This window comes from Pongo pygmaeus, chromosome 9 (genome assembly GCF_028885625.2).
Source record: "Pongo pygmaeus isolate AG05252 chromosome 9, NHGRI_mPonPyg2-v2.0_pri, whole genome shotgun sequence".
Taxonomy (NCBI): domain Eukaryota; kingdom Metazoa; phylum Chordata; class Mammalia; order Primates; family Hominidae; genus Pongo; species Pongo pygmaeus.
In genome coordinates, this window is record NC_072382.2 from 120223455 (window position 1) to 120247097 (window position 23643).

A 23643-nucleotide genomic window follows, 5' to 3' on the forward strand; every position below is an offset into this window, starting at 1 on the left:
TAATATACTTATAAGCTCATCGTAAAGTCAAAAATTGTAAGTCAAACCGTTGTAAGTCAGGGACCGTCTGTCCATCAACAACTGAATGTGGCCATGTTCAATACAATTTTATTTATGAACACTGAAATTTGAATTTCATATAGTTTTCATGTACACAAAATATTCTTTTGACTTTAAAAAAATGGTTAATTTTTTTTTTTTTTAATTTTAACTCGCAGAACAAACAATAGATGGTGGGCCAAATTCGGCCTGTGGCCCATAGTTTTCCAATCTTCAGTAAACTATTACCTTAGAGAAGCCTTTCCTGACCACCCTAGTGAATATAACCCCACAGCTAACACCTCCCCACCCCCCACTCCTGTCAATTCTTATTGTCCTAGTGTCTTTTTTTCTTCTTAGAGACGGGGTTTCACTCTGTCACCCAGGTTGGAGTGCAGTGGCTCAGTCAGTTCACTGCAGCCTCAAACTCTTGGGCTCACGTGAACCTCCTGCCTCAGCCTTTCTGGTAGCTAGGATTACAGGCGAGAGCCACCATGCCCAGCCCCTAGTGTCTTTTATTTATTTGTTATATGTTTATTTTCTGTCTCTCCATTAGATTGTAGCTTCATGGGGCAGGAATTTTGTTAGTTCTTTACGTGTATCTTGAGAGTCAAACAGTACCTGGCAATACTCAGTAAATACTTATTGAATGATTGAATGACAGTCATATTTGAATTATGCCTGTAGCCTGCTATCTGGTACCCCTTTTTTAAGTCTTTCTTACTCTAGTTCATTATATATACCATTTCCAGAATAAACTTCACAGCTAATGCCTTCTCTACATTTGAGAACCAATGGTAGCAGTCTGTGTTCATTGCATTCGCTTTGACCATACCATACAAGAATTAACAAGGTTCTGATTATCTCATTTGTCTTCTATCTTGGGCCTACTGTGGCTACCCCTTTTCAGCCTAATCGGTTTTTACCAATCCTCCAATCCTTGCATCTGATTTTCTTTCCGCTCTCTGCCCCTTATTATTATTATTATTATTTATTATTTTTTTTTTTTTGAGGCAGGGTCTCACTCTGTTATCCAGGCTGGAGTTCAGAGGTACAGTCATGGCTCACTGCAGCCTTGACCTCCTGGGCTCTGGTGATCCTCCCATCTCAGACTTCCGAGTAGTTGAGACTACAGGCACAAGCGACCACACCCAGCTAATTTTTTTTTTTTTTTTTGTAGAGATGGGGTTTCACATTGTTGCCCAAGCTGGTCTTGAACTGCTGGCTCAAGCAAGCTGCCTGCCTCAGCCTCCCAAAGTGCTAGGATTACAGGCATGAGCCACTGTGCCCAGCCTTGGCTACATTTTTAATACATTTTTAATTTTTTTGTAGACAAGTCATCTCCCTATGTTGCCCAGGCTGATCTCAAACTTCTGGAATATCCCACTGCCTCAGGCCCCCAAAGTGCTAGGATTATAGATGTGAGCCACTGCACCTGGCCTCTCCCTGTTACTGTTAATCAGCCATTGCTCATTACCTTCGTGATCTATTTCCTTCAGAGCTGCATTCTTTAAACCTTTTAGGGCCATGCATGGTGGCTAACGCCTGTAATCCCAGCACTTTGGGAGGATTGCTTGAGCTCAGGAGTTTCAGACCAGCCTGGGCAATATAGTGAGACCTCATCTCTACTAAAAATGTAAAAAATGAACCTTTTTTTTTTTTTTTTTTTGAGACAGAGTCTCACATTGTCACCCGGGCTGGAGTGCAATGGCGTGACCTTGGTTTACTGCAACCTCCGCCTCCTGGGCTCAAGCGATTCTCTTGCCTCAGCCTCCCAAGTAGCTGGGATTACAGGCACCCGCCACCACACCCAGCTAATTTTTTGTGTTTTTAGTAGAGATGGGGTTTCACTATGTTGGCCAGGCTGGTCTCAAACTCCTGACCTCATGATTCGCCCACCTTGGCCTCCCAAAGTGCTGGGATTACAGGCATGAGCCGCCGCGCCTGGCATGCCTGTATATTTCTAAGCATGTAGGTATTCCTCAGAGCTCTGCCATCTACCCTCCTTTTCTCTCAGTACTATATTCTTTCCCTGGGTGATTGAATTCATACACAGTTTCAGCATTCATATATTCATTGAGTCAGATGTGTTTTCTTCAGATCATTATACCCTTTAGACAACGTGGATAAACATTTCAAATTCAGATGTCTAAAATGGTCTCTCTTCCCACTCCTTTAAACCTGTCTCCTTTCTGTGTTCCCAGTCTTGGTAAATACCACCATAAACCTAATCAACCTAAGCCAGACATCCACAAGTGTTTCATTGATTCTTTGCACTCCCTTAAACCTTTATATCAAAGTCTTGTCCATTTTGCCTCCTAATGTCTATAGGATCTGTCCTTTTCCCCTTAATCCCTGTGGCCAGTACAGTCATTTTATAACTGTTCTTCCTGCCTCTACTTCTCTACTGCTGTCATAGCTTTTGGCAGCAAAAATCCAAATCTAATCATGCTTCTCTGCTACCAGAGTCACTAATGTGCTATAGCCTTCAGGATGAGGTCTACACTTCCTCAAAGATAAACTTCAAACTCATGAAGGTATATAAGACCTTTCATGATACACCTCCTGCCTTTTTTTTTTTTTGAGACAGAGTCTTGCTCTGTCACCCAGGCTGGAGTGCAGTGGCATGATCTTGGCTCACTGCAACCTCTGCCTTCTGGGTTCAAGTGATTCTCCGCCTCAGCCTCCTGAGTAGCTGGGACTACAGGTGCCCACCACTACGCTTGGCTAATTTTTTTTTTTGTATTTTTTTTAGTAGAGACAGGGTTTCACCATGTTGGCCAAGCTGGTCTCAAACTCCTGACCTCATAATCCACCTGCCTTGGCCTCCCAAAGTGCTGGGATTACAGGTGTGAGCCACCACGCCTGACTGCCTTTTTTTCCCCTCAATATCTTTTGCCCCTTTCCCACATCAGCTAAGGCCTCAGTCATACGGAACTGTTTTTAATTTCACTCCATGCCACATTCTTTTGTGTCTCTGTGCCTTTGTATGTGTTATTCTCTCTGCTTGCAGTACACTCCTCCCCCACCCCCCACCAGCTTTATCATCCTTGGAAAGATTAAGTTTTCATCCTCTCTGCAATGGCTTTCCCGATCCTTTCTCCTTGACTGGGTTAATTGTCTTTCTGCTGTGCTCCTCTAGCAGTGTCTTCCTCTAGCATAGCAGGCAACATATGATATTTCATTAATTTACTCATCTGTTTTTAAGACTAGCAGGTCCTTAAAGATAGAAGCTGTCCTTTATCTCTGTTTTCATACCGTAGCATAGGAATGGCCGATATATATTTTAATGAGTGAGTGAATGAATGAATTGGTACAGTCTATCCTCCCAACCTGAGGGCATTCTCCCTATGCATTTTTTTTGAGATGCTTTCAAATTTATTTTATTTTGTTTTATTTTTGAGACAGGATCTCCCTCTGTCACCCCGCTTGGAGGACAGTGTCTCAGTCACAGTTCACTGCAGCCTGTATCTTCTGGACTTAAGTGATTCTCCCACCTCAACCTCCCAAGTAGCTGGGACTACAGGCACCCACCACACCCAGTTAATTTTTTCTGTTTTTTGTAGAGAGAGGGTTTCACTATGTTGGTCTAGAACTAGGCTGGTCTAGAACTCCCGGGCTCAAGCCATCCTCCCTCCTCAGCCTCGCATTGTTAGGATTTCAGGTGTGAGCCACCTCGTCCTGCCCCTATGCATTCTTAAAAGTAAGAATCATATTGTGTAATTCTTTGAAGTCTCTCAGTATTTTCTACTATGGTACTATTACCACAGTAGGTATTTAATGTTTTTAAAACAAGTTTATTGCATTTCTTTTATTTTCATTTTACAAACATTTATCGGGTGCCAAATTTGTGCTAGATATTAGAAATACAAAAATGAATAGGGAAACTGTTTCTGTCCTCAGAGTTCGCACTCTAAAGAAGACAAATGTGTGAACACATTTTTAAAAATCCCTTCTGCTAATACTAGTAATTATGTGAGCATGGCTTTAAGGTGCAACATTAAGACCTTGGTATTTTAAAGTTTGTAGCAGTAGCCACAAGGGGAAATGTGCCAGCTGAAGTGATAGCTACCTGGAATAAATTCCCAAAGGGGAAGTGGTATTCTTTTTAAACTTATCGCTGCCAAGATGCACAGTTTGCCTCCTGGATATTTCTTCAACTTTAGATGTTCTCAGTAATTTTGTTAGTTCTCCTGTGGCCTCCTCATTTGATGGAATGATATATAATGGTACTAGAAGCTTTCAAAACAAAGTATTTCAAAAAACAAGTGCATCAGGAGTGATTTTGGTACTGTCTATGGTATTGATGTTATTTTCAATTGATTCATTGAAATTAGTTTTGTAATTGAAGGAATTTGATTTTTCAAACTCTTTTTTTTTTTTTTTCCTTTGAGACAGAGTCTTGCTCTGTTACCCAGGCTGGAGTGCAGTGCACAGTCTCAGCTCACTGCAACCTCTGCCTCCTGGGTTCAAGTGATTCTTGTGCATCAGCCACCCAAGAAGCTGGGATTAAAGGCATGCACCACTATGCCCACCAAATTTTTAATTTTAGTAGAGACAGGGTTTCACCATGTTGGCCAGGCTGATCTTGAACTCTGGCCTCAAGTGATCCATCCATCTCAGCCTCCCAAAGTGCTGGGATTACAGGTGTGAGCCACCATGCCAGGCCCTGATTTTTCATAAGACTAAAAATTTTGGAAACAGAAGAATGCTAAGATACAGCTGCTAAAGGGCATGTTTGAGATGCCTACCACTTAATTAAGTGCTGTGAAGTACCTAGGAGTCTCTTGCTAGAAAAGGAAGGTGAGGGTGTGAGCAAAGTCATCCTAGGCTGTATTCATCTGAGGCCAGGAGTATTGGAGCTTATTCATTAGAGGAATTCTCAAAGTAGCTCTGGAGCCTCCATCTCAGCCTGGTAGGTAAAGAACTCTAGGCGGGTGATTTTTGCTATGACTATGGTATATTGAAAATAATTTTTTTTTTTTTTTGAGATGGAGTCTTGCTCCATTGCCCAGGCTGGAGTACAGTGGCATGAGCTCTTGGCTCACTGCAACCTCTACCCGGCCCTCCCAACCCCCCGCCCCGGGCCCCGGGTTCAAGCAATTCTCCTGCCTCAGCCTCCCGAGTAGCTAGGATTACAGGTGGGCACTACCACGCCCCGCTAATTTTTGTATTTTTGGTAAAGACAGAGTTTCACCATGTCTGGTCGTGTCAGGATGGTCTCAAACTCCTGACCTCAAGTGATCTGCCTGCCTTGGCCTCCCAAAGTGCTGGGATTACAGACTTGAGCCACTGCCCCAGGCCCAGTTGGGAGGAATTTAAGGGAGGAACTAAAAGCTATGCATTTTAGTTGGGGGTAGGGAAGAAAACATTACAGTTTATCAGTTGAAATTTTATCAGATCAGTGGTATTACTAGAAACTGTGTCACATCTAATTACTATAGATAATTTAGGTCTTGATTGCCTAAACTCTGATTTCTAGCTCTGGAGTGCCTAGTTACGATACTGAGGAATGGAGATATACATTGCCATCCTTTGGAAGAATTTTGAAATTTGAATATTTCTCCATGAACCACGTACTAATATAGAAGGAAGAATAAACTTTTTTTTTTTTCTGAGATAGGGACTTGCTCTGTCACCCAGGCTGGAGTTCAGTGGCACGATCTCAGCCCACTGCAACCTCCGTCCCCCAGGCTCAAGGATTCTCCTACCTCAGCCTCCCGAGTAGCTGGACCACAGGCATGCACCAACACACCCAGCTATTTTTTTGTATTTTTAGTGGAGATGGGGGGTCTCACCATGTTGCCCAGCCTGGTCTCGAACTCCCTGAGCTCAAGCAATCCACCTGCCTTGGCCTCGCAAAATGCTGGGTTTACAGTCATGAGACACCACACCCAGCCTTCAAGAGTTAAGCAAAATTTTTTATTCCAGAATATGAATTACACATAGTATTTTATCCTTCAGTAACATTGTTTTTTTAGAGACAGGATCTGGCTATGTTGCTCAGGCTGGAGTGCAGTGGATTCACAGGTGCAATAATAGGGCACCACAGCCTTGAACTCCTGGTCTCCAGTGATCCTTCTAATTCAGCCTCCCAAATAGTTGGGACTACAGGCGCTCACCATCATACCCAGCTATTCTTTAGTGACATTTTAATGCGACTGATTTTTAAAAGGAAGGCTGAAATTGCACACTGCCTGTCTGCCTTAGATACTTCTTGGGAGCAGGAATCCTGTCTTACTCAATGTTGTATCTGGAACATATAGCCCTAGGGCAAGTGTATAAATGTTTTTTGAATGAACAAATGAATTAAATATTGCTTTGTTTGAAAAGTTGTCTTAGTAGTACAGAATTTCTTGAAACACAGAATTTCATGTATTTTTCTAGTATACCTTCTATTTTATACACAAACATTATGTGTAATACTTACTTAGGGTTCACTTATGTTCTTTTGTGGGAGAAATATTCCTATTGCTTCCTCACTCACAAAAATAACTGGCCACTAAAGAATTAAAATTTTGCCACTAAAATAAGATTTCTGAATATTAAGATATTTATGAATAAGGTGAATTTAGTGGTAAAGGTATGCTTGGAAGCTCTCAAATAACTGGTTACCCCAGAGTGGAGATGCAGGGGTCAGAAAGAAATTCTACGTTTATTATTTTTACAATTAGATTTCACTTAGGAAGTGACGTTACATAGCTTAATTTGCTGTCTTAATCACTGGAAGCTAAATATGAGTTAACAGTATTTTGCAGTGCTCTACTTGGCAAGGGTGTTTTTCTATCTTTGCTGGTAAGAAAGTGGAATCTTGGTGATCTAGTCTCCAAGGACATCAGTGTCAGCAAGGTTTAGGTTTTGTGGCTATACTGTCTTGGAATGCTGTGCTCATCAGAGTAGGCCATGTTGAAAGGAAAAGTATGTGGGCCCAGTTCCCAGGAGTCCTTAGTCATGTATAGCATGATGTCTCCTGTACCCTCTCTCTTCAGGGCTGTCCAGGCTTATGATGCCACGATGCCAAACGTGGATTTAATTGTAGCTTCTTTTGTCTTTTTTATACACATATTACCTTAGTCTTTTGATTTATAGGTAAGTTTAAATCCTTGGGAAGCCAACACTCTTACCTTGTTTCCAACCCCCAGGGACCCCATGTGCTTAAGGGGGGTGATGGAGCAAGATGAGAAGCCTGTTGCTCATGATAGTGCAGTGAAAGGAGGACTTTTTTGCAGCACCCTCTTTATTTACTTATTTATTTATTTTTGAGACGGAGTTTTGCTTTATCACCCAGGCTGGAGTGCAGTGGCACAAGCTTTTGGCTCACTGCAACCTCTGCCTCCCAGTTTCAAGTAATTCTCGTGCCTCAGCCTCCCGACTAGCTGGGACTACAGGCGCGTGCCACCATACCTGGATAATTTTTTTATATTTTGTAGAGACGGGGTTTCACCATGCTGGCCAGGCTGATCTCGAACTCCTGTCCTCAGGTGACCCAACCATCTCTACCTTCCAAAGTGCTGGGATTACATGTGTGAACCACCATGCCCGGCTGCAGCACCCTCTTGTAGCCTTCTTTCCCAGTGCTTTCTCAACTTGGCTTTACTTAGTTTTTTTGTTTTGTTTTGTTTTGTTTTTTAGGGCTCTTACATAGGCTTGGAAGTTCCAAGTTAGAAGACTGGAGCTCTTTAACATAACAATGACAGCTTTTGTTTTTGGCTAAGCTGTCTGGATTATTTAAACAATGCGTACTTATTTTTTAAAGCATGCTTCACGAAATCAATCAGTATTTCAAGTGCAAAGAAAGTTCTTGGGTAAAAGTATAGTTCATTTTGACCACTTATTTTTATTTATTTATTTTTTTTTTTTTTGAGACAGAGTCTTGCTCTGTCGCCCAGGCTGGAGTGCAGTGGCGCGATCTCGGCTCACTGCAGGCTCCGCCTCCTGGGTTCACGCCATTCTCCTACCTCAGCCTCCTGAGTAGCTGGGACTACAGGCGCCCGCCATCACGCGGCTAATTTTTTTGTATTTTTTAGTAGAGACAGGGTTTCACCTTGTTAGCCAGGATGGTCTCGATCTCCTGACCTCGTGATCCTCCCGCGTCGGCCTCCTAAAGTCCTGGGATTACAGGCGTGAGCCACCGCGCCCGGCCTGACTACTTATTTTTTATTTCCTTATTCCAAGTATAAGACTAGAAGGAAAACGAATTAATGCTTCCTGTCATTTTGGAAAGTACTTAGAAACTTTAAATATTGACAGTTAAACTGCCTGACAGCTCAGTGGAACTCTTGTTTTGGAATACATTGCAGTTAGGATTATATAGTTACATTTTGTAAAAGTTTGAAATATATAAAAATGACTCATTAGGTTGTTAATAATGAACCTAGCAGTGTGTATCTCTTACATTTATCTTTATTTTTTATTTTTTTAATAAAGATGGGGTCTTGCTATGTTGCCCAGGCTGGTCTTGAACTCCTGGGGTCAAGCAATCCTCCTATCTTGTCCTCCCAAAGTGCTGGGATTACAGGCATGAGCCACTGCACCCAGCCCATTTCTTTTAAAGATTAATAACTTTTTATTACCTGTTGAATACTTTACCTGTTGATTATTATATGTATAGTTGCTTGAGCTGTCAGTCATTGTAGCATTTGGAGCATAAAATGCATGTATTTAGCAATGTAGTCCCCTAGTAAGTGTTGGGAAATCCCCAGATGTCTGTGAAATGCATAGATTAGCAGGTTGTTCTATGAGTATAATTCAGGAAAAGAACAAATTAATCAGAAATTTGAAGGATCTGAAAATGACCATCATGTGACTTTTACAGTAGCTAAAAGAATAGCAATTTTTGTACTATAGACAACTTATTCAATTCCTTTAAATATTTATTGTTTTATATTGTATCTATTATGGTAGGAAGACCATTGTACAGCCAGTTTAGACACTTAGGTTCTTTGTAGCTAACTGTGTGATCTTGGGCAAGTCATTTGGCCTCTTAGAGCTTCATTTTCTTCAGACACAACAATAAGAACTACTATGTGAGGGGACTTCAAAGAAAACTCATGGAAAAATACATATTATGAAAAAATTGCAGAATTTCAAAATTTTTTATGCACCAAAATAAACTTGCACTAACTTGTCATAACATGTCTGAACAGGATGTAGTTTGAGGCACTAAGAAGGATAAGACATCAGTTTGAAAAGAGTCCCTATCAGAGCAACATAAGTTCTGCTAAAATTGAAGCAAAAACAAACAGAATTTACGGTGAAGCTGGGTGAAAGAATGGTGAAATCATTGATGCTTTACATAAAGTTTATGAGGACAATGCCCCAAATAAATAATTGGATAGCTCATTTTAAGAAGGGACAAGATGATGTTGAAGATGAAGCCTGTAGTAGCAGACTGTCCAGTTTGCAAGGAAAAAATTCATCTTGTTCATGCCATAATTGAAGAGGAATGATGATTAACAGCACAAATAATAGCCAACACCATAGACATCTCAATTGGTTCAGCTTACACAATTCTGACTGAAAAACTAAAGTTGGCTGGGCGTGGTGGCTCACGCCTGTTATCCCAGCACTTTCAGAGGCCAAGGTGGGTGGATCACCTGAGGTGAGGAGTTCGAGACCAGCCTGGCCAACATGACAAAACCCCATCTCCACTAAAAATACAAAAATAACCAGGTATAGTAGTGCATGCCTGTAGTCCCAGCTGCTGGGGAGGTTGAGACAGGAGAATCACTTGACCCCAGGAGGCGGAGGTTGCAGTGAGCCAAGATTGTGCCATTGCACTCCAGCCTAGGTGGCAAGAGGGCCCTGTCTCAAAAAAAAAAAAACTAAAGTTGAGCAACTTTCTACCAAATGGATGCCAAAACCATTGCACCCAAATCAGCTGCAGACAAGTGTAGAGCATTCAATGGAAATTTTAAACAAGTGGGAGCAAGATCCTGAAGCATGTCTTTGAAGAATTGTAACAGGGGATGAAACATGGCTTTACCAATACGATCCTGAAAACAAAGCACAATCAAAGTAATGGCTACCAGGAGGTAGAAGTGGTTCAGTCAAAGCAGAAGCAGACTATTTAAGAGCAAAGGTCATGGCAACAGTTTTTTGGGGATGCTCAAGGCATTTTGCTTGTTGACTTTCTGGAGGACCAAAGAATGCATAGCATCAGCTTATTTGAAATTGTTTTGAGAAAGTTAACCAAAGCTTTAGTAGAAAAATGCCCAGGAAAGCTTCACCTGAGAGTCCTGCTCCATCATGACAATGTCCCTGTTCATTCCTCTCATCAACCAAGGGCAATTTTGTGAGAATTTTGATGAGAAGTCATTCAGTATCATTAAGTATGCTGATTTGTCTCCTTTGCCTTTTTTGTTTCCCAATCTTAAAAAATCTATGAAGGAGGCGGAGCATCTAGGCTGAGGCAGGAGAATCGCTTGAACCCAGGAGATGGAGGTTGCAGTGAGCCAAGATTGTGCCACTGCACTATAGCTGGGTGACAGAGTGAAACTCTATCTTAAAAAGAAAAAATAAGAAATCTATGAAGGGCACCCATTTTTCTTCAGTTAATAATGTAAAAAAGACTGCATTAAAATATTTCAGTTCCCACGACCCCCAGTTCTTTAGGGATGGGCTAAATAGCTGGTATCATGGCTTACAAAAGTGTCTTGACCTTGGAGATTATGTTGAGAAATAAAATTTATATTTTTAATTTTTATCTTTTAATTCCATTTTCCATGAACCTTTTGAAGTCCCCTTATATGTATGTTGCCTACAGCTTTCCAAGTGATTTCACATAAATTATTTATTCCTTACAGTGCTCAAATAAAAAATGAAATTGAGGGATAGATACAGTAAGTGAGTTGTCTAAGATTACATAGTCTGAGAGAATCAGACTGAGACCCTAAACCAACCCTTCTCTCCCCACATCCAGCACTCTCCTCACTGGCATCACGTATGAGAAGATTGGATTGGCCCCCTCTACAATTATAATATTCTATGATTTTTTTGTTTCTGAAGTGATTTGCCATTGCCTATTTTATTTGCTTTTTCCTCAAAATATATTTTAGGGTTACTATTTTTAATGTCTTTTTTTTCTGTGTGAAAGTACATTTTAAAAGTTAACAGTATGGAATTTCATTATTGTGATAAGATTTTATATTAATTGTGCTGTTAGGAATTTTGGCTGTTTTTGTTTTGTTTTGTTTTTTTGGTAACATTGTAGCCTACAAGTGTAAACCCTGAAAATTATTCCAGAAATTTATTTGGGGTTCAGATTCACATGTCTTAGGTTAGTTATATACTAACTTGTTTTAAGATGATGAGATAATTTTTTTATTTTAAAATTACTTTTAGATTTTTTTTAGATTGGGAGGCCAATATGGGAGGATCACTTGAGCCCAGAAGTTTGAGACCAGCCTGGGCAACATAGTGAGACCCCGTCTCTGTAAAAAATTATAAAATTAGCTGAGTGCTGGTACATGCCTGTAGTCCCAGCTGCCCAGGAGGCTAAGGCAGGAGCATTGCTAGAGCCCAGGAGTTTGAGGCTGCAGTGAGCCATGATCACACCACTGCAGTCCAGCCTGAGTGACAGAGTGAGCACTGGCTAATTTTAAAATTTTCTGTAAAGACTCACTATGTTGCCCAGGCTAGTCTTAAACTCCTGGCCTCAAGCAGTCCTCCCATCTCGGCCTCTGAAGGCACTGGGATTACAGGTATGAGCTACTGTGCTGGCCAAGAGAGAATTTTTCTTATTCACAAATAATGTTCACAGTAAGAATTTACTTAAAATTTTTTTAAAGTAAAAAGAACTGGCTGGGCACAGTGGCTCACGCCTATAAATCCCAGCACTTTGGGAGGCCGAGGTGGGTGGATCACTTGAGGCCAGGAGTTCAAGACCAGCCTGGCCAACATTGCAAAAGCCCATCTCTACTAAAAATACAAAATTAGCCAGGTGTGGTGGCACACGCCTGTAATTCCAGCTACTTGGGAGGGTGAGGCATGAGAATGTCTTGAACCTGGGAGACAGAGGCTGCAGCAAGCTGAGGTGGCGCCATTGCACTCCAGCCTGGGTGACAGAGCAAGACTCTGTCTCAAAACAAAAACAAAAACAAAAACAACAAAAAAAGAACTTACGTGTAAGAATTTAAATTAGTGAGGAAAGAAGAAACTGTAAAAAGTACTCCAGTAAGCCAGGCATGGTAGTGCATGTATGTAGTCCCAGCTACACAGGAGGCTGAGGCAGGAGTATCACTTGAGACCAGGAATTAAAGACCAGCCTGAGCAAAATATGTAATTAAAAAAAAAATTACTCTAGCCTGTGTTCCTTAAATTTAGGTTTGATACATTCTTAGAATTATAATACTTTTTCATGGCTGGGCGCAGTGGTGCATGCCTGTAATCCCAGCCGATTACAGCCTTTGGGAGGCCGAGATGGGCGGATTACTTGAGGTCAGGAGTTTGAGACCAACCTGGCCAACATGGTAAAACCCTCTCTCTACTAAAAATACAAAAATGAGCTGGGCATGGTGACAAAGGCCTGTAGTCTTAGCTACTCAGGAGGCTGAGGCAAGAGAATCGCTTGAACCCAGGAGGCGGAGGTTGCAGTGAGCTGAGATCGCGCCACTGCACTCCAGCCTGGGTGACAGAGCAAGACTCCGTCTCAAAAAAAAAAAAATTATAATACTTACTTCAGATGTCTTTGAAGAGGAGAATTTCAGCCTTTTCTTAAATAGTCCAGTACTTTAATCTTAGCAATCTCAGAGCAAAAGCCTTTTTAGATGTCAATAATACTTTTCTCTCAGTTGCCTAGTATGCAAAGGCTGGGCCTTAAATGTTTTGCTCCTCTAAAGCATTTAAATTTAAGAGATGAACCTGCTAATTTGCCCTAAAAGTTATATATGTCTTTTAATATAGTTATGGCTGAAAAATGGCTAAGACAGTTAGCACCTGACTCTAGTTTTAAATTAACTGAGAAAATAATCCTTCAGAAAATCATTGCTGTTGTCCACATACATGTGATCTTACCTCTTGAGAGGAAAATGTTAATGCTTTTGTCATGGGAACTCAGTTTGGGACTTACCACTATAAATTGGAGGTTCCAGAATGTCTGTTCTTCATTCCTTATTTTGTTCTTGTTTTATATGGATTTTGTTTCTGGAATCTGAAATTCTATCATTCTGTGTCTCTCTCTGGAAAGAACTCAATCTCTGAATCATTGAATTTCTATTAAACAGTTTGTTTAAATAGACCATCTTTCTTGAGAACTTGTGCAAAATAGGTTAAACAAATCCTTTTTTTTTTTTTTCTTATAGAGCAGGTTAAAAATTAGAGGTAAGCAGAAGCTTTTGCTTTTTGTCCTTTCCAATTATAACTGAAAATAGGATGCTTCCCTGTTTTAGTAAAGGATTTCATCCTATATGCGATCAATTCATGATCCCTTTCACAAACGCTGCTGCCCACCATTAAGTCTCTTATCACAGGCATTTTTAAAAGTATGCCATAAAATGCATGTTGAGACTCTCTGGATCTCAAATGTACAGAAATCACATCTAAATGTCAATTCCTGAGTTAAGGAACTGACAATTATGGCACTTTCAGTCTCTATTAATATTTAGAAGGCAAGAGATTATCATATTGTTTATGTTACTCCTTATGTGTCTGTAGACTTAAATACTTTTTGAAAAGCATTTGTTTGTTGTACTGGGGCTGTATGTTTCTGCCATTATACTTATTTGCTTACCTGATTTAAAGTTGTCCTTTAATTGTTTTGGGCTGTATCTATAGTTTGAAATTTAGGACTATCCTCTGTGTACTATGCACCAAAGATGACATTTCAATGCATTGTTCAGTTACTACACAGCTCCTATTTGTCTGTAATAAAGCTGTATGGCTGGGTCCATTTATTTCAATATTAGTTATTTTATAGTATCCATCTGAATGATGATAATTAATATATAAAGGCAAATTTTCCAAATTCATTTGTGTCTCCTCTGGGCATTTCTTTGGGATGTGTTTGTATGCACGTTTTTGCTTCTGATTTTAAAATAATTTTCCTTTGTTGTAGGATGAGCAATTCTTAGGTTTTGGCTCAGATGAAGAAGTCAGAGTGCGAAGTCCCACAAGGTCTCCTTCAGGTACGGCCAATTAAGTGCATGGTGCCTTTAAGTTTTGTTTGTTAGGAGATGTGGCTTCCCCTTGCCTTCTTTGCATGTAAAGGATGCTCTACCATACTTGGGTTAGGAAATGGCTGATGAGCTAGACTTCTTTATGGGACTCTTATCTATCAGGCCACATTGGGTTTATTCTTTCTCTCTGGGAACTACTTGGGGCATGGGAAGTAGGTTTCCACAGAATTACTGGGAAATCTGGTAGGCAAACTGAAGGTAACCTACTAAGAGTATCCTCAGATTTACACATTTTGTGTTATGTGGTAGTGTATATGTCTTTGGGAATAATTTGGCCATTATTTTTTTCAGATGAAATTTGGTCCACTGTTGTCAAAGAACCAAAAACAAAATATTGGCATTATGTGAAACATTTTTACCTGATTCTTGAAAGGCTGTATTAAAATAAAAAAATGGAAAATTAGCAATATTTGTCATTATTCTCACCAACAAAATATCTAGAATATCTTGAAATTCTAGACTTACAAGCAGTTTCCTAAGAGAAGACCCTCAATGGAAATAACATTTAATGGCTTGCCGAATTCAGTTCTGTGTAGGAGAAAGCTATGTATCTTTTGATGAAAATGCATTCCCCATCTGTGCTGCCATTCTGACTTCATATATGGTTTTCTTTGATTTTATGTGGATAGACACTCCAGCTAAATATGATACTGTTAGCTGTTTCTGCTTTTTGACATTGACTTAGCTTGTGATGTGTGCTAGCATTAGAGTCTCACTTTAGAGTCATCATATATTATCATCTAATTCTCAAACATCCAAGTTGACAGTTTTTCTTTTCTTAAAGAGGAGTGGTATTGCCATTCTAGTTGGGGGCGGTTGGCCAGTAGTGTCCCAGTATCTGTGCTATTCAGACAGTAGCAGTGTTCTCTTTAACATGTGATGAAGTCTTAAAACTTCATATAGGAAAGGAATTTGAGAGATCATCTGGGATTTTTGTTTGTTTATAGATGACAAAATGAGGTCCATGAAATACATGAGTAATGATTTATAACCAGTTTGAGAGTTCTTTGGATATGTTGTGGATCAGGGAAGTTAGCAGCAGTGCTGGGACTCTTCTCTGTTCTGCTGCTTCTACTTATCTACCAAAAGCTTTTTTTAAAAAGTAGGATAGAAGAGGTTTTCAGAATTGATAAAGCCCTCTGATTGGCCAGGTTCAAATCTACCACAATGGTAAGGAATCTTTTGATGTATTTCCGGGCAGGAGTTGTTTTGTTTGTTTGTTGTTTTTGTTTTTGAGACGGAGTCTCACTCTGTCACCCAGGCTCCGGGCAGGAGTTTTATTTTGTTAATTCACAACTTTTTCATGATAGTTTCCTCTTAAGTTTTTTTTCTTGCCTACCAGTCTACCTTGAATGTTGTCTTGTTTTCTAAGAAACCATCTCGATATGCTTTATTATTTGACAAATGAAACATGGTTTCTCTGCTGTCTCCTAGTTTATTACCTTTGTTGTAATTAGGATATGTTGAGAAAGGAGCTGTGAATCCTTACTCTATTAAAGGAAGTCTCATAAATTAATTGATGAGGAATGCATTTATATTTAGAAAGCTCAACAATAAAACCTTTGTTGACTTCTGTTCTGTTAGAAAGTAGTTCCATTGTAAAAATGTTCATCTCTTTTGGTGCCTATTAAGGGAAGTTTTAGTCTCAGAAGAATGTTATCAAAAGGGAAAAGAAGATTTGATAAAATAGCCTACTCTTACTACTTTTTAAAATACAGGTTTATACCAGGTGTTTTAGAAACAGTCTTGTTTTCTTGAATGGCTTGAAAAGCAGCAAACTGAGCTTATTTATAAATTGGCAAATTCCTTTTATTTAGAATAGAACTTTGATTTAATAAGTTGTCACTTTGCTGTTGACATCAGTTAAGGTTAAATCTTTGCAACTTGAGACTAGCTCAAGAACCTCTAGGCAGGGGAGTAGATTTAGTGAACACATCATTATGTCACTTCACTGATTAGTTCACATGCCACTGAGTTCAGTGATCTTATTCTGATGTGTCATGAATGAACATTTTTCTATTCAGTAAAACTTTCTTAGTCTGCTTTGGCAAAACAGATTGAAATATGGGACTCTGAGCTGCCCAGGGAGTTGGTATGTTGATGATTGAAGAGCAGCGTGTTCAAATTTGTTCAAAGCCAGAATTCTGAATTGAAAAGATGGGATGACTAACTAGAAGCATATTCTTAAATGTTAATCTTGGTGGCTAGGATATGGCAAGGAAGTTCAGATTTTTTTTCTTTATAATTCCTTTGAATTCAGAAAAAACCTTCTTGCTCATCTAAAATTGTAAGAAAATCAGTTTTGTGGATTAATTGTTCAACTGAAAACTTTTTATTTTTGTATCAAAAAAGTAATTAAATGTTCTTTCAGGTGGAATGTTATTTGCTGACTTCTTTGAGGCAAATTTTGGGTGAAAAGAAACTAAGCACAATTAAGATGTTTGATTGACTCATTAGACTCAAGTTGAACTCAGTACAAAATGGCCAGTGCTAAGTTATATTCAGCTTAGTTAAAACCTAAACTACACAGCTAAATATATGCTCTTCATTGTTTAATTTCTATACACAGTTAAAACTAGTCCTCGAAAACCTCGTGGGAGACCTAGAAGTGGCTCTGACCGAAATTCAGCTATCCTCTCAGATCCATCTGTGTTTTCCCCTCTAAATAAATCAGAGACCAAATCTGGAGATAAGATCAAGAAGAAAGATTCTAAAAGTATAGAAAAGAAGAGAGGAAGACCTCCCACCTTCCCTGGAGTAAAAATCAAAATAACACATGGAAAGGACATTTCAGAGTTACCAAAGGGAAACAAAGAAGATAGCCTGAAAAAAATTAAAAGGACACCGTCTGCTACGTTTCAGCAAGCCACAAAGATTAAAAAATTAAGAGCAGGTAAACTCTCTCCTCTCAAGTCTAAGTTTAAGACAGGGAAGCTTCAAATAGGAAGGAAGGGGGTACAAATTGTACGACGGAGAGGAAGGCCTCCATCAACAGAAAGGATAAAGACCCCTTCGGGTCTCCTCATTAATTCTGAACTGGAAAAGCCCCAGAAAGTCCGGAAAGACAAGGAAGGAACACCTCCACTTACAAAAGAAGATAAGACAGTTGTCAGACAAAGCCCTCGAAGGATTAAGCCAGTTAGGATTATTCCTTCTTCAAAAAGGACAGATGCAACCATTGCTAAGCAACTCTTACAGAGGGCAAAAAAGGGGGCTCAAAAGAAAATTGAAAAAGAAGCAGCTCAGCTGCAGGGAAGAAAGGTGAAGACACAGGTCAAAAATATTCGACAGTTCATCATGCCTGTTGTCAGTGCTATCTCCTCGCGGATCATTAAGACCCCTCGGCGATTTATAGAGGATGAGGATTATGACCCTCCAATTAAAATTGCCCGATTAGAGTCTACACCGAATAGTAGATTCAGTGCCCCGTCCTGTGGATCTTCTGAAAAATCAAGTGCAGCTTCTCAGCACTCCTCTCAAATGTCTTCAGACTCCTCTCGATCTAGTAGCCCCAGTGTTGATACCTCCACAGACTCTCAGGCTTCTGAGGAGATTCAGGTACTTCCTGAGGAGCGGAGCGATACCCCTGAAGTTCATACTCCACTGCCCATTTCCCAGTCCCCAGAAAATGAGAGTAATGATAGGAGAAGCAGAAGGTATTCAGTGTCGGAGAGAAGTTTTGGATCTAGAACGACGAAAAAATTATCAACTCTACAAAGTGCCCCCCAGCAGCAGACCTCCTCGTCTCCACCTCCACCTCTGCTGACTCCACCGCCACCACTGCAGCCAGCCTCCAGTATCTCTGACCACACACCTTGGCTTATGCCTCCAACAATCCCCTTAGCATCACCATTTTTGCCTGCTTCCACTGCTCCTATGCAAGGGAAGCGAAAATCTATTTTGCGAGAACCGACATTTAGGTGGACTTCTTTAAAGCATTCTAGGTCAGAGCCACAATACTTTTCCTCAGCAAAGTATGCCAAAGAAGGTCTTATTCGCAAACCAATATTTGATAATTTCCGACCCCCTCCGCTAACTCCCGAGGACGTTGGCTTTGCATCTGGTTTTTCTGCATCTGGTACCGCTGCTTCAGCCCGATTGTTTTCGCCACTCCATTCTGGAACAAGGTTTGATATGCACAAAAGGAGCCCTCTTCTGAGAGCTCCAAGATTTACTCCAAGTGAGGCTCACTCTAGAATATTTGAGTCTGTAACCTTGCCTAGTAATCGAACTTCTGCTGGAACATCATCTTCAGGAGTATCCAATAGAAAAAGGAAAAGAAAAGTGTTTAGTCCTATTCGATCTGAACCAAGATCTCCTTCTCACTCCATGAGGACAAGAAGTGGAAGGCTTAGTACTTCTGAGCTGTCACCTCTCACCCCCCCGTCTTCTGTCTCTTCCTCGTTAAGCATTTCTGTTAGTCCTCTTGCCACTAGTGCCTTAAACCCAACTTTTACTTTTCCTTCTCATTCCCTGACTCAGTCTGGGGAATCTGCAGAGAAAAATCAGAGACCAAGGAAGCAGACTAGTGCTCCAGCAGAGCCATTTTCATCAAGTAGTCCTACTCCTCTCTTCCCTTGGTTTACCCCAGGCTCTCAGACTGAAAGAGGGAGAAATAAAGACAAGGCCCCTGAGGAGCTGTCCAAAGATCGAGATGCTGACAAGAGCGTGGAGAAGGACAAGAGTAGAGAGAGAGACCGGGAGAGAGAAAAGGAGAATAAGCGGGAGTCAAGGAAAGAGAAAAGGAAAAAGGGATCAGAAATTCAGAGTAGTTCTGCTTTGTATCCTGTGGGTAGGGTTTCCAAAGAGAAGGTTGTTGGTGAAGATGTTGCCACTTCATCTTCTGCCAAAAAAGCAACAGGGCGGAAGAAGTCTTCATCACATGATTCTGGGACTGATATTACTTCTGTGACTCTTGGGGATACAACAGCTGTCAAAACCAAAATACTTATAAAGAAAGGGAGAGGAAATCTGGAAAAAACCAACTTGGACCTCGGCCCAACTGCCCCATCCCTGGAGAAGGAGAAAACCCTCTGCCTTTCCACTCCTTCATCTAGCACTGTTAAACATTCCACTTCCTCCATAGGCTCCATGTTGGCTCAGGCAGACAAGCTTCCAATGACTGACAAGAGGGTTGCCAGCCTCCTAAAAAAGGCCAAAGCTCAGCTCTGCAAGATTGAGAAGAGTAAGAGTCTTAAACAAACTGACCAGCCCAAAGCACAGGTACTCTTTTCCACCTTGCCTATTAAAACTAACAGTTTATTGAGCCCTTTCTATGGGCAAGTTTTAGGCTAAGTGGTTCAATTACATCCAGTTATGAGAACCAAGAAAAGTATGGTGGAGGCAGTGGTATTTGCAGTAGTCCTTTAAGGACCAGTAGGATTTTAATAGGTAGAAAATGGCAGGACATAACATTCTAAGTAGAGGGAACAGTGTGGGTAGAAATGGAAAAGTAAGAAATATATTTGAGGAATACTGGATAGCTGGATTGGCACCTGTGGAAAATTGGTGAACTAAGGCTGAATGAACTAAGGTTGGGACTGTATCACAGAGGATGCTGAGTTGTTTGTACCTTATAAGTTTGATGTAATTAAACCTGGGCCTTAATTGTAAAGGTACATTTTAATAGTCAAATTGTTTTACTATCCCCGATAGAATAGAAAACCGGAGGGGAGCATTCTCTTCCTCTGAGTAGTAAGGGATTAAAGCAATAGATAATATGTTTTTGCAGAATACAAATGAGAAGTACTGGCCAGGTGCAATGGCTCATGCCTGTAATCCCATCACTTTGGGAGGCCAAGGTGGGCGGATCACTTGAGGTCAGGAGTTTGAGACCAGCCTGGCCTGGCTAACACGGTGAAACCTCATCTCTACTAAATATAAAAAAAAATTAGCCGGGCTTGGTGATGCATGCCTCTAGTCCCAGCAGTACTAGGGAGATTGAGGCACAAGAATCTCTTGAACCCCGGAGGTAGAGATGGCAGTGAGCTGAGATCCCGCCACTGCACTCCAGCCTGGGCCAATAGAGTAAGTCTCTGTCTCAAAATAAATAAATAAATAAATAAACAAACAGATTAGAAGCACTTAGCCTTGAGCCATGGAACAGGAGAGCTATAGAATTCAGTTAGTTAAGATGATGCCAAACAGGTTTTTACAAAGACCAGCATTTTTGTTTTTTTTTAATTGTTTTGTTTATTTGTTTAACAAAGTAAGCTAGTCACTGGCCTTTTCTGAGAAAAGTTGCTGATCTTTAGGGTCTTTCAAAAAAATTGTCATGTAATAGACGCCTATTTATGGCAGCATATCAGGTTAGATTAAGATGGCCATAAACTTAGATTTGTAATGTTATTCACGGGCTGGGTGCGGTGGCTCACGCCTGTAATCCCAGCACTTTGGGAGGCCGAGGCAGGTGGATCACGAGGTCAGGAGATTGAGACCATCCTGGCTAACACGGTGAAACCCCGTCTCTACTAAAAATCCAAAAAATTAGCCGGACATGGTGGCGTGCGCCTGTAGTCCCAGCTACTCGGGAGGCTGAGCCAGGAGGATCGCTTGAACCTGGGAGGCGGAGGTTGCAGTGAGCCAAGATCGCGGCACTACACTCCAGCCTGGGTGACAGGGCGAGACTCCGTCTCAAAAAAAATAAATAAAATAAAATTAATGTTATTCAACCTAGGGCCATAGTTACATTTAGTAATTCTGCCAGTTGAGAATTGTAGCAGGAATACGATGGGACTTATTTTTAACACCATGTTGGATGTTTTTGTGATAGGAGCAGCAGCTCTTTAAAATCTGAGACATTTCTTTTGGAGCCTTTTATACTTTCTCTTTTTTTGAGACGGAATTTCGCTCTTGTTGCCCAGGCTGGAGTGCAATGGCGTGATCTCAGCTCACTGCAACCTCCGCCTCCCAGGTTCAAGCAATTCTTCTGCCTCAGCCTCCCAAGTAGCTGGGATTCTGGGCATGCACCACCACGCCCAGCTAATTTTGTATTTTTAGTAGAGACGGGGTTTCTCCATGTTGGTCAGGCTGGTCTCAAACTCCCGACCTCAGGTGATCTGCCCGCCTTGGCCTCCCAAAGTGCTGGGAGTTGCAGGAGTGAGCCAACACCTATACTTTCATTTATAAGTTATTTCACCCCTACTTCTCTGATGATCAAGGAAATATAAGAAATAGTTTTTGGTTAGATAAGCCATGTTTATACCACACTGAACTTTTTGATAATACAGACTGGCAGCTTGAATTTTGAGGGGAATTTAAAATAGTAGTATAATTGGGAATAGAAGCTTAGTTGTTCGTTTTTAAGATAGGGTCTCACTCTGTCACCCAGGGTGGCTCAAGTGATCCTCTTGTTCCAGCCTCCTGAGTAGCTAGAACTACAGGTGTGTACCACCACGCCCAGCCAATTTTTAATTTTGTGTAGAGATGGGTTCTCGCTATGTTGCCCATACTGGTCTTGAACTCCTGGCCTCAAATGATCTTCCCACCTCAAGCTGTTTTTTATTTTTTGATTAGAGGCCTTTTTTTGTGCTGCCAATTAGGATACAGTAATAATTGATTTCTGTTTTGATGTGATTTATCAGCTGGGGATAATTAGAGTTGTGTGTTTTGATTCTAAAGCGTACTGAAATTGATCAAGTATACCTTGGCTTCGTTCAGTTATAATTTCAACATGTATGGTTGTTATTGTTTTTGGATTGCCTCATATTCAGGGTCAAGAAAGTGACTCATCAGAGACCTCTGTGCGAGGACCCCGGATTAAACATGTCTGCAGAAGAGCAGCTGTTGCCCTTGGCCGAAAACGAGCTGTGTTTCCTGATGACATGCCCACCCTGAGTGCCTTACCATGGGAAGAACGAGAAAAGATTCTGTCTTCCATGGGGAATGATGGTAGGTCAAGAAGGTCAATCTTGGAGTCGGAACAGACTTTTGATTTGTTTGTTGATTATTCTGGGGATGCCCAATAGGCTCTTCATAGTTAGTCTAGGTCCTCTGAAAAACAGATGACAAGAGGGGATTAAATACATGAGGATTTTATTAGAAGAAATGCCTGAGAAGGAAAACGGGGAGGTAGCCAGGGAAGGCTGGGAGAGCTGTCAGACTGTGATGCCCATCTCACCCCCATGAAGGAGAAGGGGAAGGAAGGCAGAATCTTCCTAGACTGCTGTGCAGGTAAGAAAGGTTTGGCAAAGCTGTCCAGGAGTCTTTGAGTAAAAGTGGACTGTCAGGGGAGTCTTGTGTCTCTCAGGAACAGGCCAACTCGGGAGCAGGTGGAGGAGTGACTCCTCCACCTAGTCACTGCCTGGAAGCCCATGGTAAGTGTGGCCTCTGCACCACTGGATTTCAGAGCACAGAAGCGGGGGCCCAGGTCAGTTGTGCTTTCTGTAGTTGGAGGTCTGGGAGGCACATTCTCATGGCTGCCATATAGTTCTTAAGTGCAGAGTAGCCACTCAGAATGAATTTAGAGGTTTGAAGAATCCTTAGAAGCATTTGGTTTCTATTCTTGACTTTAGATTAGACTGTTTTGTTTTCAGTATTTGGAATTTTGCTTTCATCAAGACGCAAGTTACTGGCTTTTTTTTTTTTTTTTTTTTTTTTTGGAGATGGAGTCTCATTGTGTTGCCCAAGCTGGAGTACAGTGTGATCTCAGCTCACTACAGCCTCCACTTCCCGGGTTCAAGTGATTCTCCTGCCTCAGCCTCCTGAGTATCTAGGATTACAGGCATGTGCCACCATGCCTGGCTAATTTTTGTATTTTTAGTAGAGAGGGGTTTTGCTATGTTGGCCAGGCTGGTCTCAAACTGCTGACCTCAGGCGATCTGCCCGGCTCAGCCTCCCAAAGTGCTAGGATTACAGGCATGAGCCACCATGCCCGGCCAAGTTATTGGCATTTTTAAACATTTAAATAATTATTTAAAATAGATTCTGAGTTCTGTATATAAATATTTTATTTTAATATATTTCATTTTTGGAGTACCAATTAAAACAAGGTTTGAATTCAGTACTCCCTTGGAACTAATGCCACATTTCTTTAACAGACAAGTCATCAATTGCTGGCTCAGAAGATGCTGAACCTCTTGCTCCACCCATCAAACCAATTAAACCTGTCACTAGAAACAAGGCACCCCAGGAACCTCCAGTAAAGAAAGGACGTCGATCGAGGCGGTGTGGGCAGTGTCCCGGCTGCCAGGTGCCTGAGGACTGTGGTGTTTGTACTAATTGCTTAGATAAGCCCAAGTTTGGTGGTCGCAATATAAAGAAGCAGTGCTGCAAGTAAGTGGGTGTTTCACTCTGAGATGTTGACCTCTCAACCATAAAGGTTGCTTATTTATCCCTAGTTTGTTGCAGAGATGCATCAGGAAACTGAATGTGGTTGTAACTGAGTTGCAAGACTTGTTAGTTAGATTTTGTGGTGTGGGCTGTGTTTAAA

The 23643-nt window shown here is 41.0% G+C and overlaps 1 protein-coding gene across 13 annotated transcripts in view; it reads left to right on the forward strand.

Annotated features, from left to right (window-relative positions):
* The window catches only part of KMT2A (lysine methyltransferase 2A), a 90312-nt gene that overhangs the window by 18129 nt on the left and 48540 nt on the right, over nucleotides 1-23643 (forward strand). For 9 of the 13 annotated variants that reach the window (XM_054439464.2, XM_054439467.2, XM_054439466.2 and 6 more), the window contains 4 exons: nucleotides 14093-14162; nucleotides 16783-19436; nucleotides 21926-22103; nucleotides 23252-23486. In XM_054439464.2, the coding sequence (XP_054295439.1) occupies nucleotides 14093-14162; nucleotides 16783-19436; nucleotides 21926-22103; nucleotides 23252-23486 (3137 nt within the window). The remainder of the gene's footprint in view (nucleotides 1-14092; nucleotides 14163-16782; nucleotides 19437-21925; nucleotides 22104-23251; nucleotides 23487-23643) is intronic. The other 4 variants (XM_054439471.2, XM_054439472.2, XM_054439473.2 and 1 more) reach the window with 2 other exon arrangements.